The 19,022-nt window shown below is 35.4% G+C and overlaps 1 protein-coding gene across 2 annotated transcripts; it reads left to right on the top strand.

Moving 5' to 3' along the window:
* Positions 1-10,197: 10,197 nt before the first annotated feature.
* LOC116112620 (nitrate regulatory gene2 protein-like) lies at positions 10,198-15,090 on the top strand. Of its 2 annotated transcripts, none has more exons than XM_031398734.1 (4): positions 10,198-11,144; positions 11,227-11,390; positions 12,284-12,507; positions 12,838-15,090. In XM_031398734.1, the coding sequence occupies exons 1-4, from the start codon at positions 10,292-10,294 to the stop codon at positions 13,517-13,519; spliced, it is 1,923 nt and encodes a 640-aa protein (XP_031254594.1). In that variant the 5' UTR covers positions 10,198-10,291; the 3' UTR covers positions 13,520-15,090. The 2 variants fall into 2 exon arrangements, with proteins under 2 accessions (XP_031254594.1, XP_031254595.1); XM_031398735.1 differs by having other exon boundaries at positions 12,841-15,089.
* Positions 15,091-19,022: the final 3,932 nt, after the last annotated feature.

The raw sequence follows: 19,022 nt of genomic DNA, 5'->3' as shown, positions 1-19,022 counted from the left end.
CATTTCTAGGTATCGCTGCAACTCATTTGATCCATGTCTGTACGATCTGGAGCTACTACTTCCACCACCACCACTACTAAGTTCCATATACGTCCACATGTTCGATCCTTATTAATAAATGTCTTCATCAAGGTCCTACTAGTCGTCTCTACTGGGCATTCCACTGTACCTAGTCTGATATAAAGAAAAAAAGTTTTTCAATTTTTTGTTAAAGTCTATCAAATAATAACTATAGTCATGTCTTGAATGCTGACTTATCTCAGTAACCATACAATTAAATACGTTTAATTTAAACCTAAGATTTACAATAAGACCTAATCCGTATAAGAATGAAATATCTAACTAATATTTCTAGTACTTTGTTTGCATGTCTAAAACAATATGCATTAAGTCTGGATTATATCTATGTTTAGCAAAATTTTTAGAAATTTGAAGTAAAATATATAATGCTAAATTAGTAGTAAGATAATAAATACCATTTAATGTATTAGTGGAATCGTAAAAAACTTTAAGAAATGAATGAAAAATATTGCAAACCGTCCAATCATCATTGTTGACGACTTCGTTCGGTAGACGAACTCTGTAATTTGTATTACAGTTGGCATAGCTTTTTGCAATATCAAGTAGGTGGAGTTCCAACGGACAGACATATCCGTATATAACTTCATTGGTCGAACCGATGGCTCCTCTTGGCAACAATATTTTACATACTCATTCCATCTTGTATTGCTACCGGCGATAAATCTGATAGCCGCGCGCATCCTTTCAATCATCGCATGTATAGCTTCTAAACTTGCTTTAACAATCAAATTGATGATGTGGCAAGCACATTTATGGTGAAAAAACGTGTCTTCACCAAGCAGATCCAATCTCTTTTCAAATAAAGAAATTGTCAATCAAGCGTTAGCACCACAACTCTCTTAGTTAATACATAATTTTGCAAAAGTTTAATAATTGTAAAATAAATAGTCTCAACACTATGTTTAGCATATAATGGTTTAAAACCTATCAATTTTTGTTGTAAACACCAACTATGATCTAGGTAATATATTGTGACACTCAAAAAATCAGTTTTTGATCTAATAGCCCATATGTCTGAAGTAAGTGCAATAGATATATTCCTAAAAATTTTAAATTCCTTTTTAAGTTGATATCTTATTTTAGTATAAAGTTTTTGTATGTACCTTCTACTTATACCTCTACTAGTAGGGCTATATTGTGGACAAAAAACAGTTTTAATCATATCAACTAACAAAAAAAAAAAAATGGGATTTTCAGATAAAAAAAGGTTGTGTTTGGGTCCCCCTTCACTGGTGCAGTTATAGGTGGGCAAGGCTTAGTTCCAACCGGGCCCACGATTGGGCCCAATGGGATTGGTCCCAATTAGGCTGGGACTAGTCTCAAGCCCATGAAAATTCTCAAGGCCCGAACCAGTCCTAGGGACTGGTCATGGGCATGGGCCTAGAAAATTACATTTAGGCATCCTAATTTTTTTATATCTTTATATCTTTAGGGCTAAATAAAAAATCATGTAGGGGGTTTATGTAATTTTTTAGGGGGTGATTTGTAAACAAATTAATTAATTAGTAAATAAAAGAAATGAATGTTATTGGGTTTGGAGGGAGCCAAATTGTAGGATCTTTGAGGGAAAGTGCAAGGATTCTTGCACTATTATCAATACTATCAAAAGTGTGGTGAAAGACAAAGTCATGGAACTTAGCAATATTAAATCTTCCCATAAAAATAAGAAGTTGGCTGATACATGGGGACTTCCTAAAACCATCTTCAAAGACACCCATTTCACTCCCGAAGTTATTGGTGACCATTTGATCGAGTGAGATGTTGTTCTTTTGATGAGAGACTTATTGACTTGCTCGTTGTTATTGTGAAGACTTTGTTGCGGTGTATCCTCACTCTCTTTGTTTTCTCTACTTTATGTCTTCTTTGTGTCTCATTGTATGTGTTTTTTGGAGCCAAGCCCAGGGGATTGTCCTGGGGATGGTGTTTTGTTGTTGATTTCTTAGCTAGATTCTTTCTCTTGGGTCTTATCTCCCGTGTTGGTTTAGATAGGCTCCCAAGAGAATTGTGTAGTGTCAAGCTTAGGCATTTATTTATTTTTTGCTCCCTACGTAGGGAATGTCCCGATGTAGGTTGGCCGCCTTTGTAAATCCTTCTTCTTTTTATACAATTTACTTACTTAGCCAAAAAAAATAAAATATGTATATAAATGAATGGTTAATTGGTTTTAAATTTATATGGTTTTAATTTAAAGAGATGAGTTAATTTAACATAAATATAATATTCACACTTCACAAATAAATAATTAAATAAATTTGTTTTTATTAAATTATTAATTTACATAATCCAAATCTGTGTTTTTTAAGAGATCGAGTAGTTCGAGATCTTCAGAGTGCCACTATAGTCTTCTGTCTGCATGAGTCCAATCCCGTAAACATGTTATGACTTCAACCATCTAATTGATTAAAGCGCATCTTCTATCTTCAACAATTTGGTCACTAATTGAGAATATTGACTCGGATGCAATTGTCAAAATTGGCACAGATAAAATATCACGTGTCATTTAGGATACAATAGATAATCGACTTGCATTTTGGTTCCACCATTAAGGCATATCTATCTCACATTCTTGGTCATGTAGGACATGTCCATTTCTAGGTATCGCTGCAACTCATTTGATCCATGTCTGTACGATCTGGAGCTACTACTTCCACCACCACCACTACTAAGTTCCATATACGTCCACATGTTCGATCCTTATTAATAAATGTCTTCATCAAGGTCCTACTAGTCGTCTCTACTGGGCATTCCACTGTACCTAGTCTGATATAAAGAAAAAAAGTTTTTCAATTTTTTGTTAAAGTCTATCAAATAATAACTATAGTCATGTCTTGAATGCTGACTTATCTCAGTAACCATACAATTAAATACGTTTAATTTAAACCTAAGATTTACAATAAGACCTAATCCGTATAAGAATGAAATATCTAACTAATATTTCTAGTACTTTGTTTGCATGTCTAAAACAATATGCATTAAGTCTGGATTATATCTATGTTTAGCAAAATTTTTAGAAATTTGAAGTAAAATATATAATGCTAAATTAGTAGTAAGATAATAAATACCATTTAATGTATTAGTGGAATCGTAAAAAACTTTAAGAAATGAATGAAAAATATTGCAAACCGTCCAATCATCATTGTTGACGACTTCGTTCGGTAGACGAACTCTGTAATTTGTATTACAGTTGGCATAGCTTTTTGCAATATCAAGTAGGTGGAGTTCCAACGGACAGACATATCCGTATATAACTTCATTGGTCGAACCGATGGCTCCTCTTGGCAACAATATTTTACATACTCATTCCATCTTGTATTGCTACCGGCGATAAATCTGATAGCCGCGCGCATCCTTTCAATCATCGCATGTATAGCTTCTAAACTTGCTTTAACAATCAAATTGATGATGTGGCAAGCACATTTATGGTGAAAAAACGTGTCTTCACCAAGCAGATCCAATCTCTTTTCAAATAAAGAAATTGTCAATCAAGCGTTAGCACCACAACTCTCTTAGTTAATACATAATTTTGCAAAAGTTTAATAATTGTAAAATAAATAGTCTCAACACTATGTTTAGCATATAATGGTTTCAAACCTATCAATTTTTGTTGTAAACACCAACTATGATCTAGGTAATATATTGTGACACTCAAAAAATCAGTTTTTGATCTAATAGCCCATATGTCTGAAGTAAGTGCAATAGATATATTCCTAAAAATTTTAAATTCCTTTTTAAGTTGATATCTTATTTTAGTATAAAGTTTTTGTATGTACCTTCTACTTATACCTCTACTAGTAGGGCTATATTGTGGACAAAAAACAGTTTTAATCATATCAACTAACAAAAAAAAAAAAATGGGATTTTCAGATAAAAAAAGGGGAGAGTTTGTAATAACTATGTATCTTGCTCTTTCCTTTCATGCTTGGTAGTGCGTATTGCCAAGTTGAGAGAGGTGAGGATTATGGATTAAAATTAAGTTGAGTTTGAATTTGCTTACCAAGTCTGGTTGAAGTTGAACCGACTACATATATTGGGGTTACTTCTTCTTTAGGTGCCACCGCATCGTCGAAGTCCTATGCTCAATGGTTGGACAAAAATTACATAACCCGCACGTCTCTTCCCCCTACCCATTTGGCTTTGCTCGTTTTGATTTGATGAAATATTGCCATACAACGGACATGGTCCTTTTCGACGGTCTTCCTATGGTGTCGTAGCTTGCTTGTGTTTGGCTAAACGCAGTCTTAACCGTTTCTAGTCGTGGAATTTCTACCTTTGGAAATGGTGAAAATGATTCGAACCCTTTCATTTTTTCGGTAGATGGAGGAACTAGAACATAATATTCATTTGGGGATGATCATTTGAATGCTTAATTTGGGGAATCCATTATCAATTTATAATAAAATAATAAATAACTAAAATTGAAGAAATTGCATAATATGAATAATAATATGAACAATAGATGAATATATATAAATATAAATTGAAGAGAGTTTGAGAATTGAAGACTTGGAGTAGAGAGAATGAGAGATTGAGAGTTGTGAGGAAAATGGGTAGTTTAAGGGGTTAGTTGATCGTTGGCTCAACGGTCAGTTGACCACATTAAGGCAATAGTTGAATTCTTTATTTTTTATTTTTTATTTTGTAAAGTTTCATTTTAACTCTTATATTTATTATTAATTCATATAAAATAGGGGGTTATGGATATTTGCTAGGGGTTTAAATAAAATTAGGGAGGGGGTTTGGGCTCGGGCTCGGACCAAGGATTGGTCCCTCCTCCTTGGACCTGGTCCAGGTTTTGGCTCGGGCCTTATAGGATCGGTCCTTAGTAGGATGTCTTGGGTTTGATTTTTTGGGTCGATTAATTGGGCCAGGCCAAGATTCCCACCTTTAGGTGCAGTTTTGGGTCGACTTCTCTTTCACACACTAAAAACATTAATAAATTATAATAATTAAGCGCAAGCAATAGCTTATGTCTTATTAAACTTAGGGGGTGTTTGTTTGAGCTTATGAAAATTAGCTTATAAGCAATAAATGCTTATAAGCTAATTTTAACTTATAAGCATTTAAAATTTTAAGCAATTACGTGTTTAGTTAAAGTATTTATAAGTGACTGATAAGTAGTTAAAATGTTTGGTAAAATATGACTTATAAGTACATTTTAATTTAAAATGACTAAAAACGGTATTACATTAAACAAGGGTATACTATAAAATTTTAAAATTAAACAAGGATAATGTGATAATATATTTGGTCAAACTCTGCTTATAAAATAAAAAAAATAAATAAATAAAAAAAAAAAAAAGGTACCTCCCCCCAACTTATTTTTTTTTTGACTTATAAGTTCAAAAAAATTATAAACAAACAGGTCAGCTTAATTTTAGAGTTTATAAACTAGTTTGACCAGTTTATAAGCTTAGACAAACACCCCTTAGTAAATATAAGTTTCAAACTAGTCATCACCATTTTGGAATTGGAATTGTGAGTGCTTAATAATCAAACAAATGAAAATGGTTTTTTTTTTTTTTTTTTTATTTTATGATCGGGTCTGTTCGAGCTAGTTTGTGCATATTTCAACTAATCTTCAAGATCCTAGAACTATAGGTTGGATAAGAGTTCAAATGACCACCTTTATTAGCAACCGAGGTGAATCGAATTCATGATCTCTTGGGTAATACACCCAAAAGTCTTAATACCCAACAACAGGTTGCATATAAGTTTTGCCCAACATTCTAGTTATAAGAAGGAATCCTTTGAGCAACTTTCAATCATGAGAATACCCATGATCCTATTCTAACTTATTATTACACCACTATACCAAGTACTTCTCTCGACATATAATAGAAAACTTAGCCCCATTTGGGCTTACCTAACTCTAACCTTATTTAGGCCCAAATATTAGCAAACTAATTCTAAACTCAATTAATAATTAAGACTCCTAAATGAGTCGTCACCATGAGTCGATAATCCGTCAAGGTTAAGAAAAGTATAAACCATATCCAACGGTTCACACACACATGTAATCCTGTAATCCTTATTCATCTGGTTTGGTGGGGTGAATAGGAATAGGATAAGAAACTTGATTAACATTGGTAATGGAAGAATCAACTGTGCTTGCTTTATGAAGATTTGATTTATTTTCCCCATTTGTGATTGAAGGTGCATGCACTTCTTATGCCTAAATGAGATGGGTTCTATCTATCTGACCACTTTTTTCTTTTTTCTTTCCTTTCTCAGTTTCAATGGTATGTGACAACTTTTAGATTAAGTTTCTTGCGCTGATGCTTTATTTTGTTTAACTGTGATCTATTTATGGTGTCAGCAGGTTCTTGAAATGTGGAAAGCTATGCTTGAATGTCATAGGTGTCAGTCCCAAACAGTTTTAGAAGCCAAAGGTTAGAGCATTGCATCAAATGCAAAGCTTGACCATGCTCATCTTGAATCTGCAATAAAACAAGCTTGAGCTACAAAAATGTAACCTAAACTTCTCCAATTGGATTGAAGCACAAAAAAGTTATGTCAAACCTTGAATGGTTGGCTAATGAAATGTCTCGATATGATCCTGAGGTAACTTGATGGTAAGTGCCCTTCTCTCCTGGTAGGGTTGGAGCACCCCCGTGTGTGATAGTTATCAGTGGTCACAGCCATGGATAAACTATCAGAGAAAGAAGTGACTGAAGCCATTTATGGTTTCTCCGAAGTGTAATCAAACTTTGGAGCGGCATAAAAGAGACCTGCAGCAAATGGTATTGCCAACAAGGAGTGGAAAGACAAGTTAAGACTCGGAGAGGGAGGAGCAAAAGTCCAAAAGGTCATACAAGCTCGAGACAAAAGGATGATTCTATTGGCTAGGGAAGGGAGTGGTAGTATGCAGTCTGGTCTAAAACGATTTTCATGGGCATTGAGAAATTGCTGCCAACTCCAAACAGGCTTACGATGAGCTTCATGTACGAATTGAAGAAAGAAGGTCAGTCAAATGATGCCAGCAAGTCCTTCATATCAAAACTTCAGAATCCTTCTACTTTGGCCACTGTTTGTGCTTTGTAGTCAGTTATCTGTAAACCAATTTTTAAAGAGAGATTCCTCTAGAAAATAATATGCGTTGTAGTTTTGATAGGTAGATTTTTGTTTATCACTTGTCTCAGTCAGCAATGGATTTAGAACCATGTTTTGGGAGGCACCATTAACCCGATTGTCATTTGTAAGGCTGTGTTTGAATGTGATCCATCCAGTTAGATTTCAGCATCATTGTAGAGTCTTGCTTATCTCAGTTGCAGGTTAATGAGTTGCCAAAGGGGTTACTGGGAGAAGAAACCAAGTAGTTGAATTTCACTGCTCTCTCTGTGCTGCCTAAAGCATCCTAATTAAGTGCTCAGATAGGTGCAGAAGCAGAAAATGCTAAGGTAAGTCTGATTGAATTGCGGTTATACAATTCCCCAGCTGCTAAAGGGAGGTTGTGTTTTTAAATTTAGCTGCCTCATTAACTATCTATCCTTGATGGATTTGTGCCTTTTGCCGTGCGTGCTGTGCCTGAGTGAACCCATTTTGAAACCTTGTAGTTGTCAAGCGTATTCATCAGATGAATTCAAGATCATTACAACAGTAATCCACCCTTTTTGTAGGGGCGTGCTCTTTTTCAAATATTGTTTCTATAAATTACAATGAATTCATTTTCAAATTAAGCATGAAGCAAACAGGGAGTAATTAGAGATAGTTATTCTACCTCTATCTTTAATGTGAATATGGAAGCGTAGGAGGAGAAGGGTAGAGTGATTTTTCATCATTTTCGTGTACCTTGTGTTTGGGTCCCCCTTCCTGGTGCAGTTATAGGTGGTCAAGGCTTAGTTCCAACCGGGCCCACGATTGGGCCCAATGGGATTGGTCCCATTAGGCTGGGACTGGTCTCAAGCCATGAAAATTCTCAAGGCCCGAACCAGTCCAGGGACTGGTCATGGGCATGGGCCTGAAATACATTAGGCATCTAATTTTTTTATATTTTTTAGGGCTAAATAAAAATATGTAGGGGTTTATGTAATTTTTAGGGGTGATTTGTAAAAATTAATTAATAGTAAAATAAAAGAAATGGTATTGGGTTTGGAGGGAGAAATTGTAGGATTGGAGGAAAGTGCAAGGATTTCTCACTATTTCAATACTATCAAAAGTGTGGTGAAAGACAAAGTCATGGAACTTAGCCAATAAATCTTCCAATCGACGGCTCTAACCATCTTCAAAGACACCCATTTCACTCCCGAGTTATTGGTGACATTTGATGAGTGAGATGTTGTTCTTTTGATGAGAGACTTATGACTTGCTCGTTGTTATTGTGAGACTTTGTTGGTGTATCCTCACTCTCTTTGTTTCTCTGACTTTATGTCTTCTTTGTGTCTCATTGTTGTGTTTTTGGAGCCAAGACCCAGGATTGTCCGGGATGGTGTTTTGTTGTTGATTTCTTAGTAGATTCTTTCTCTTGGTCTTATCTCCCGTTGGTTTAGATAGGCTCCAAGAGAATTGTGTAGTGTCAAGCTTAGCATTTATTTATTTTTGCTCCTACAGGAATGTTCCTGATGTAGGTTGGCCGCCTTTGTAAATTTCTTCTTCTTTTTATACAATTTACTTACTTGCAAAAAAAAAAAAATATGTATATAAAGGATGGTTAATTGTTTTAAATTATTATGTTTAATTTAAAGAGAGAGTTAATTTAACATAAATATAATATTCACACTTCACAAATAAATAATTAAATAAATTGTTTATTAAATATTAATTTACATCCCAAATCTGTGTTTTTAAGAGATCGAGTAGTTGAGTCTTCAGAGTGTCCTATAGTCTTGTCTGCATGAGTCCAATCCCGTAAAATGTTATGACTTCAACCATCTAATGATTAAAGGCATCTTTATCTTCAACATTTGGTCACTAATTGAGAATAGTTGACTCGAATGCAATTGTCAAAACTGGCACAGATAAAATATCACGTGTCATTTGGATACAATAGATAATCGACTTGCATTTTGGTTCCACCATTAAGGCATATCTATCTCACTCTCTTGGTCATGTAGGACGTCCATTTTAGGTATCGCTGCAATCATTTGTCCATGTCTATACGATCTGGAGCTACTACTTCCACCACCACCACTACTAAGTTCGATATACGTCCACATGTTCGATCCTTTAATAAATGTCTCATCAAGGTCTACTAGTCGTCTCTACTGGGCATTCCACTAACCTAGTCTGATATAAAGAAAAAAAGTTTTCAATTTTTTAAAGTCTATCAAATAATAACTAAGTCATGTCTGAATGCTGTTATCTCGTAACCATACAATTAAATACGTTTATTTAAACCTAAGATTTACAATAAGACCTAATCCGTATAAGAATGAAAATCTAACTAATATTTCTAGTATTTGTTTGCATGTCTAAAACAATATCATTAAGTCAATTATATCTATTTAGCAAAATTTTAGAAATTTGAGTAAAATATTAAGCTAAATATAGTAGTAAGATAATAATACTTTAATGTATTGTGGAATCGTAAAAAACTTAAGAAATGAATGAAAAAATATGCAAACGTCCAATCATCATGTTGACGACTTCTTCGGTAGACAAACTCTGTAATGTTATACAGTTGGCAACTTTTTGAATATCAAGTAGTGGAGTTCCAACGGACAGACATATCCTATATAACTTCATGGTCGAACCGATGGCTCCTTGGAACAATATTTTACATACTCATTCCATCTTGTATTGCTACCGGCGAAATCTGATAGCCGCCACATCCTTTCAATCTCGCATGTATAGCTTTAAACCTGTTAACAATCAAAGTGATGATGTGGAAGCACATTTATGGTGAAAAAAGTGTCTTCACCAAGCGAGATCCAATCTCTTTTCAAATAAAGAAATTGTCAATCAAGCGTTAGCACCACACTCTCTTAGTTAATACAAATTGCAAAAGTTTAATAATTGAAAATAAATAATCTCAACACTATGTTTAGATATAAAATAATAATAAAATCATGGGCAAAAAGGCAAAAACTATTAAAGAGACGTTATGAAAATCCCGCCACTACTTTTTGCCTGTATAAAAATCAGAGTCCACTACACTCTCCTTCTCTCTCATAACTCCTTTACGCACCACCTTAAATGCGTAATCAAATTCTCCGAGAGATATTAAACCGTCCGTAGCCACCGCTGTTTCTTCTTCAAGAACCGCGTCTCAGTCATGGGATGCAACACGTCAAAGCTCGATGGCCTCCCAGCCGTCGCTCTGTGCCGTGACCGCTGCAACTTCCTTGAAGACGCGCTATACCATAGCTATGCCCTTGCCGATGCACACGTGGCCTATATGCAGTCTCTCAAGACGCTTGGTTCTACTCTTCACCAGTTCATCGACCACCAGGACGTTAATTTTCCATCCAACGATGATCCTGCCAAATCATCAAAATCTTCTCCACCTGACCTGTCGCCGTCGAGTTTAACCTCAGATTCGCATATTCATTTCGATTCCGACTCTGAGGATGAAGATAGAATTAAAGATTTCGACTCGTTTAACCATAACCATTCGAACTATTTTAATACATTCATGGCTATGAATTATAACGATAATTCTAGAAGTTACCGGCATAATGGTGAAATGAGTGGTCGTGATTGGGCGTCCAAAACGCCACCGCCTCCAACTCCGAGTGGCTCCGCTTGGGATTTCTTGAACTTCTTTGAGCCACTCGAGAAATACGAAAATCCGTACGGTGTTACTCGCGATCCACAACAGGACAAAGAAACTGACGAGAAAAAACAAGAACACGAACACATTTCAGCAGGAAATGATAACGTCGTGCCCACTTTGGTGAAAGAGAAGGGTGATGACGTGGAGAAAAAGAAGGTCGTTTCAGAGAAAGAGCGGTCGGTGGAGCCTGAATCAAAGAGTAGTGGTCAAAATGGTCAATGGGGTGTCTCCGAGGTTATGAGAGATGTACAGGTTCAGTTTGAAAGAGCATCAGAGTCTGGTAATGAAGTTTTGAAAATGTTTGACACCGGTAAATTTCGTTATCATCACAAATTTTCTGTCTACGGTCAAGGTAATCTCTAGTTCGTTCAGTAACAAAGAATTTTGGAGATTTGAATTCGTTAATAAGTGTTTAAACCTTATTGTTTTTGTAGTATCATCCAAGATGTTGCACGCGGTGAGTCCATCGAGAATGGTGGTATCTACACATTTCAATTATCAAGGTTTGGAGGATGATGTGGTTCTGAATTCAAAAAATCTGACAGCAACTCTGAAGAAACTGTGCATGTGGGAGAGAAAACTCTATGATGAAGTTAAGGTATGCCTGCCTTTACAGTGGTCCAACCCAAGTTTCTTTAAATTTGTATTTGCCTTTGCCTTTTTGTGATTCTCGCTAAATCAGTGAACAGAGGAATTTGTCGGTGAATTCAAAGTTTGATGTTGATGGTTCATAGCAACTATAACTTTTTTTGAATTATATGTTGATGAGCAAACTTTGAATCAATTCTGTTATATTAACTGCAAATTCAAATTGTTAAAAATTTCTCAATTTTTATGACGATTCTGAACATTTTTATATCTATATATTTGAGTTTGTTTTGTATCAAATAAATTAGAGGGGGAAAAACTCCTTCGGAATGTTTCTGTAATTATGGTGAAATGATCAAGTCAATATACTCTAGAAGTTTTCCATGAATTGAAATTTTTTACTTATTTGTTTTTTAAATTCATCTAATTCACATACTACCAGTGCATATTTCTGCCCTCTCAACTCAATTTTTTGTGAGAACAAAGTATGGACACCATGTCCTTTTTCCATCATTCTGCTATCTCAGGGTGATAACTTTTGTTTGATTTTGGGACTTCAAATCACCCGTTGATGAGCCAAAGCTGTACCTTCCATCCAAAAGACACCGTTCAAAATAATCTTTCGTTACCTCTATGTTTTAGGCTGTTGGAAGAAATGCTGTGAAATATCTCTATAATGAACTAGGAAAATTACAATTTTTGGCTAAAAGAAAATCATGGCCAGAAGGCGGAGCATGAATATTAAGTATTAACGTTAATATAACAAGTGAAAATTGCAATATTTTTCTCCATTGGTAATGACTAAAGCAAGCATCAGAATACTACATTCTGTCGGATCTCTTCTGTCTTTTGTCTCCTTTAGTTTGGACATGAAAATTAAGATAATGTTCTTTGTGTTTGAAGGCTGAGGAGAAATTGCGCCTACTTTATGCGAGGAAGTGTAGGCAGATGAAAAGTATGGATGAGAAGGGTGCTGAAACTCTTAAAGTTGACGCGGCTCGAACAATGCTCAGGAATTTATCTACTAGGATCAAAATTGCAATTCAAGTCATTGACAAGATGTCTATTTCTATAAATAAGTTGAGGGATGAAGAATTGTGGCTGCACATCAGGGAGTTGGTTCAGAGGTACATGATTATTTAAGTTTTAGATTACTGTGTCTATTCCTTTTGTCTTGTTTGCACTACTAGGAACTTGATTAAACATTGGTAATGGAAGAATCAACTGTGCTTAGCTTTATATGAAGATTTGATTTATTTTTCCCCATTTGTGATTGAAGGTGCATGCACTTCTTATTGCCTAAATGAGATGGTTTCTATCTATCTGACCACTTTTTCTTTTTTCTTTTTCCTTTTCTCCTTTCCTCAGTTTCAATGGTATGTGACAACTTTTAGATTGAAGTTTTCTTGCGGCTGATGCTTTTATTTTGTTTAACTGTGATCTATTTATGGTGTCAGCAGGTTGCTTGAAATGTGGAAAGCTATGCTTGAATGTCATAGGTGTCAGTCCCAAACAGTTTTAGAAGCCAAAGGTTTAGATGTCATTGCATCAAATGCAAAGCTTGACCATGCTCATCTTGAATCTGCAATAAAACTCAAGCTTGAGCTACAAAATTGTAACCTAAACTTCTCCAATTGGATTGAAGCACAAAAAAGTTATGTCAAAGCCTTGAATGGTTGGCTAATGAAATGTCTTCGATATGATCCTGAGGTAACTCCTGATGGTATAGTGCCCTTCTCTCCTGGTAGGGTTGGAGCACCCCCTGTGTTTGTTATAGCTTATCAGTGGTCACAAGCCATGGATAAACTATCAGAGAAAGAAGTGACTGAAGCCATTTATGGTTTCTCCGCAAGTGTAAATCAACTCTTGGAGCGGCATAAAGCAGACCTGCAGCAAATGGTAATTGCCAACAAGGATGTGGAAAGACAAGTTAAGACCTCGGAGAGGGAGGAGCAAAAGATCCAAAAGGTCATACAAGCTCGAGACAAAAGGATGATTCTATTGGCTAGGGAAGGGAGTGGTAGTATGCAGTCTGGTCTAAAACAGATTTTCATGGCCATTGAGAAATTTGCTGCCAACTCCAAACAGGCTTACGATGAGCTTCATGTACGAATTGAAGAAAGAAGGTCAGTCAAATGATGCCAGCAAGTCCTTTATCTCAAAACTTCAGAATCCTTCTACTTTGGCCACTGTTTGCTGCTTTTGTAGTGCAGTTATCTGTAAACCAATTTTTAAAGAGAGATTCCTCTTAGAAAATATATATGCGTCTAGTTTTCGATAGGTAGATTTTTTATTTTTCAGTTTATCACTTGTCTCAGTCAGCAATGGATTTAGAACCATTGTTTGGGAGGCACCATTAACCCGATTTGTCTATTTGTAAGGCATGTGTTTGAATTGTGATCCATCCAGTTAGATTTCAGCATCATTGGTAGAGTCTTGCTTATCATCAGTTGCAGGTTAATGAGTTGCCAAAGGGGTAACTTGGGAGAAGAAACCAAGTAGTTGAATATTCACTGCTCTCTCCGTGCTGCCTAAAGCATCCTAATTTAAGTGCTTCAGATAGGTGCAAAAGCAGAAAAATGCTAAGGTAAGTCTGATTGAATTTGTGTTATACAATTCCCCAGCTGCTAAAGGGAGGTTGTTTTTTAAAATTTAGCTGCATCATTAACTATCTATCCTTGATGGATTTGTGCCTTTTGCCGTTGCGTTGCCTGAGTGAACCCATTTTGAAACCTTGTAGTTGTCAAGCGTATTCATCAGATGAATTCAAGATCATTACAACAGTAATACCACCCTTTTTGTAGGGGCGTGCTCTTTTTCAAATATTGTTTCTATAAAATGACAATGAATTCATTTTCAAATTTTAAGCATGAAGCAAACAGGGAGTAATTAGAGATAGTTATTCTACCTCTACTGTTTAATGTGAATATGGAATCGTATGAGGAGAAGGGTAGAGTGATTTTTCATCATTTTCGTGTACCTTTTGTGTTTGGGTCCCCCTTCCCTGGTGCAGTTAGAGGTGGTCAAGGCTTAGTTCCAACCGGGCCCACGATTGGGCCCAATGGGATTGGTCTCAATTAGGCTGGGACTGGTCCAGGCCCATGAAAATTCTCAAGGCCCGAACCAGTCCTAGGGACTGGTCATGGGCATGGGCCTAATTTTTTTTTATATTTTTAGGGCTAAATCAAAAATTATGTAACGGGTTTATATAGTTTTTTAGGGCGTGATTTGTAAAATTTGTAATTAATTAGTAAATAAATATAAATGAATGGTATTGGGTTTGGAGGGAGCGAAATTGTAGGATCTTTGGGAGAGAGTGCAAGGATTCTCACACTATTATCAATACTATCAAAAGTGTGGTGAGAGACAAAGTCATGGAACTTAGCAAGGATTCTCACGCGGCTTGAACCATCTTCAAAGACACCCATTTCACTCCCGGAGTTATTGGTGAACATTTGATCGAGTGAGATGTTGATCTTTCGATGAGAGACTTACTAACTTGCTCGTTATTATTGTGAAGACTTTGTCACGGTGTATCCTCACTCTCTTTGTTTTCTCTGCTTTGAGTCTTCTTTGTGTCTCATTGTGTGTGTTTTTTGGAGCCAACCCACCGGATTGTCCAGAGGATGGTGTTTTGTTGTTGATTTCTTAGTTAGATTCTTTCTCTTGAGTCTTATCTCTCATGTTGGTTTAGATAGGCTTCCAAGAGAATTGTGTAATGTCAAGCTTAGACATTTATTTATTTTTTGCTCCCTACACAAGGAATGTTCTTATGTAGGTTGCCCGCCTTTTTTGTAGGCCTTTGTAAATTTATCCTTCTTCTTTTTATACAATTTACTTACTTGGCAAAAAAAAAAAAAATAATAAAATATGTATATAAATGAATGGTTAATTGGTTACAAATTTATATAGTTTTAATTTAAAGAGATAGGTTAATTTAACATAAATATAATATTCACACTTCACAAATAAATAATTAAATATATTTTTTTATTAAATTATTAATTTACATCGTCCAAATCTGTGTTTCTGAAGAGATCGAGTAGTTTGGGATCTTCAGGGTGTCGCTGTAGTCTTCTGTCTATATGAGTCCAATCTTGTAAACATGTTATGACTTCAACCATCTAATTAGTTAGATAGCATCTTCTATCTTCAATAATTTGGCCACTAATTAAGAATGTTGACTCGAATGCAATTGTCAAAACTGGCACGGATAAAATATCACGTGCCATTTGGGATACAATGAAGAATCGACTTGCATTTTGGTTCCACCATTAAGGCATATCCATCTCACGTTTCTCTTTCTTGGTCATGTAGGACATGTTCATTTGTAGGTATCGCTGTAGCTCATTTGGTCAATGTCTATACGAGCTAGAGCTACTACTTCCACCACCACCACTACTAAGTTCGATATACGTCTACATGCTTGATCTTTGTTAATAAATGTCTTCATCGACGTCCTACTGATCGTCTATGCTGGGCATTCCACTATACCTAGTCTGATATAAAGAAAAAAGGCTTTCCAATTTTCTATTAAAGTCTATCAAATAATAACTATAGTCATGTCTTGAATGCTGGCTTATCTCGGTAACCATACAATTAAATACGTTTAGTTTAAACCTAAGATCTATAATAAGACATAATCCGTATAAGAATGAAATATCTAACTAATATTTCTAGTATTTTGTTTGCATGTCTAAAACAATATTCATTAAGTCTATATTATATCTATATTTAGCAAAAGTTTTAGAAATTTGCAGTAAAATATCTAACGCTAAATTAGTAGTAAGATAATAAATACCATTTAATGTATTGGTGGAATCGTAAAAAACTTTAAGAAATGAATGAAAAACAATGCAAACCGTCCAATCATCATTGTTGACGACTTCATTCGATAGACAAACTCTGTAATTTGTATTACAGTTGACATAACTTTTTGTAACATCAAGTACATGGAGTTCCAACGGACAGACATATCCATATATAACTTCATTGGTCGAACCGATGGCTCCTCTTGGTAACAATATTTTACATACTCATTCCATCTTGTATTGCTACCGGTGATGAATCCGATAGCCGCACACACCCTTTCAATCCTCGCATGTATAGCTTTTAAACCTGCTTTAACAATCAAGTTGATAATGTGGTAAGCACATCTATGGTGAAAAAAATTTCGTTCACCAAGCGGATCCAATCTCTTTTCAAATAAAAAAATTGCCTCAGTGTTAACAGTTGCATTATCAAGCGTTAGCACCACAACTCTCTTAGTGAATACATAATTTTGCAAAACTTTAATAATTGTAAAATAAATAATCTCAACACTATGTTTAGCATATAATGGTTTAAAACCTATCAATTTTTGTTGTAAATGCCAACTATGATTTAGGTAATATATTGTGACACTAAAAAAATCGGTTTTTGATCTAACAGCCAATATGTCTAAAGTAAGTGCAATAAATATTTTTCTAAAATTTTTAAATTTCTTTTTAAGTTGATATCTTATTTTAGTATAAAGTTTTTGTATGTCCCTTCTACTTGTACTTCTACTAACAGGGCTATATTGTGGACAAAAAACAATTTTAATCATAAAAAAAAAAAAAAAAGATTTTCAGATAAAGAAAGGGGAGAGTTCGTAGCAACTATGTATCTTCTAATTTCCTCTAATGCTTGGTAACACTGTATTGCCAAGTTGAGAGAGTTGAGGATTGTGGATTAAAATTAAGTTGAGTTTGAATTTGTTTACCAAGTTCGGTTGAAGTTGAACTGACTGCATATATTGGGGTTACTTCTTCTTTAGGTGTCGCCGCATCGTCGAAGTCCTATGCTCAGCGGTTGGACAAAAATTACATACCCCGCACGTCTCTTTCCCCTACCCATTTGGCTTTGCTTGTTTTGATTTGGTGAAGAATTGCCATACAGCGGACATAGTCCTCTTTGACGGTCTTCCTGTGGTATCGCAGCTCACTTGTGTTTGGCTAAACGCAATTCTGACCGTTTCTAATCGTGGAATTTCTATCTTGGGAATAGGTGAAAATGGTTCAAACCTTTTCATTTCTTCGGTAGATGGAGGAACTAGAACATAATACTAATTTAGGGCATAATTTGGGGAATCCATTATGAATTTATAATAAAATAATAAATAACTAAAATTGAAGAAATTGAATAATATAAATAATAATATGAATAATAGATGAAATTGAAAAATGGAAGAAATTACCTAATATAAATAATAATATGAAAAATAGATGAATATATATAAATATAAATTGAAGATAGTTTGAGAATTGGAGTAGAGAATGAGAGATTGAGAGTTGTGAGGAAAATGGGTGGTTTAAGGGGTTAGCTGATCGTTGGCTCAACGGTTACTTGACCACGTTAAGGCAATAGTTGAATTCTTTATTTTTTTTTTTTGTAAAGTTTCATTTTAACCTTTATATTTATTGTTAATTTCATATAAAATAGGGGGTTATGGATATTTGCTAGGGGTTTAAATGAAATTAGGGAGGGGGTTCGGGGTCCGGGTCCAGGTCCGAGTCCGAGTCCGGGCCCGGGCCCGAGCCTGGGACCAAGGACCGGTCCCTCCTCCTTGGACTTGGTCCGGGCCTTATAGGATCGGTCCTTAGTAGGATGTCTTGGGTTTGATTTTTTGGGTCGATCATTTGGGCCCAGGCCTAGATTCCCACCTCAAGGTGCAGTTTTTGGTCGACCTCTCTTCACATACTAAAAACATTAATAAATTATAATAATTAAGCGCAAGCAGTTGCTTATGCCTTATTAAACTTAGTGAATATAAGTTTCAAACCGGTCATCACCACTTTGGAATTGGAATTGTGAGTGCTTAATAATCAAACAAATGAAAATGGTTATTTTTTTTTAAATTTTATGACCGGGGCTATTCGTGCCAACTTATGCATATATCAACTAATCTCTGAGACCCTAGAACTATAGGTTGGATAAAAGTTCAAATGACCACCCTTATTAGCAACCGAGGTGAATCGAATTCATGATCTCTTGAGTAATACACCCAAGAGTCCTAATATCCAACGACAAGTTGCATATAAGCTTTGCCCAAAATTCTAGTTATAAGAAGGAATCCTTTGACCAGTTGTCAATCACGAGAATACCCGTGCTCCTATTCTAAGTTATTATTACACCACTATACCCAATACTTCTCTCAACATATAATAGAAAACTTAACTCTATTTGAGCTTACCTGACTCTAACCCAATTTAGGCCCAAATACTAGCAAACTAATTCTGAACTCAATTAATCATTAAGACTCCTAAATGAGTCAATCACCGTGAGTCGATAATCCATCGAGGTTAAGAAAAGTATAAACTATATCCAACAGTTCATACACACGTGTAATCCTGTAATCCTTATTCATCTCGTTTGGTGGGGTGAATAGGAATAGGATTAACAAGTAATGGTCAAAAATTCTCCGTTAGGCTTCTTATTGTGTATTTGTCTTCAAAGCATGTGCTACATTTCTACAAGTTTTTCAAATGAATGGATTGGTTGCGTTGAAAAAAGGATTTGGATAGTTTCTTCCACAATTACGTGTATTAACACAACAATGGACACTTGGGCTGGGCTTTAAACTACAGAAAAGTTCTGCTTCCGTGAGCTAACCCTTTTTAAC

Source organism: Pistacia vera, unplaced genomic scaffold, assembly GCF_008641045.1.
Source record: "Pistacia vera cultivar Batoury unplaced genomic scaffold, PisVer_v2 Contig665, whole genome shotgun sequence".
NCBI classification, from domain to species: Eukaryota; Viridiplantae; Streptophyta; class Magnoliopsida; order Sapindales; family Anacardiaceae; genus Pistacia; species Pistacia vera.
The sequence above is the reverse complement of the archived record's forward strand: the minus strand, read 5'-3'. Positions and strand labels throughout refer to the sequence as shown.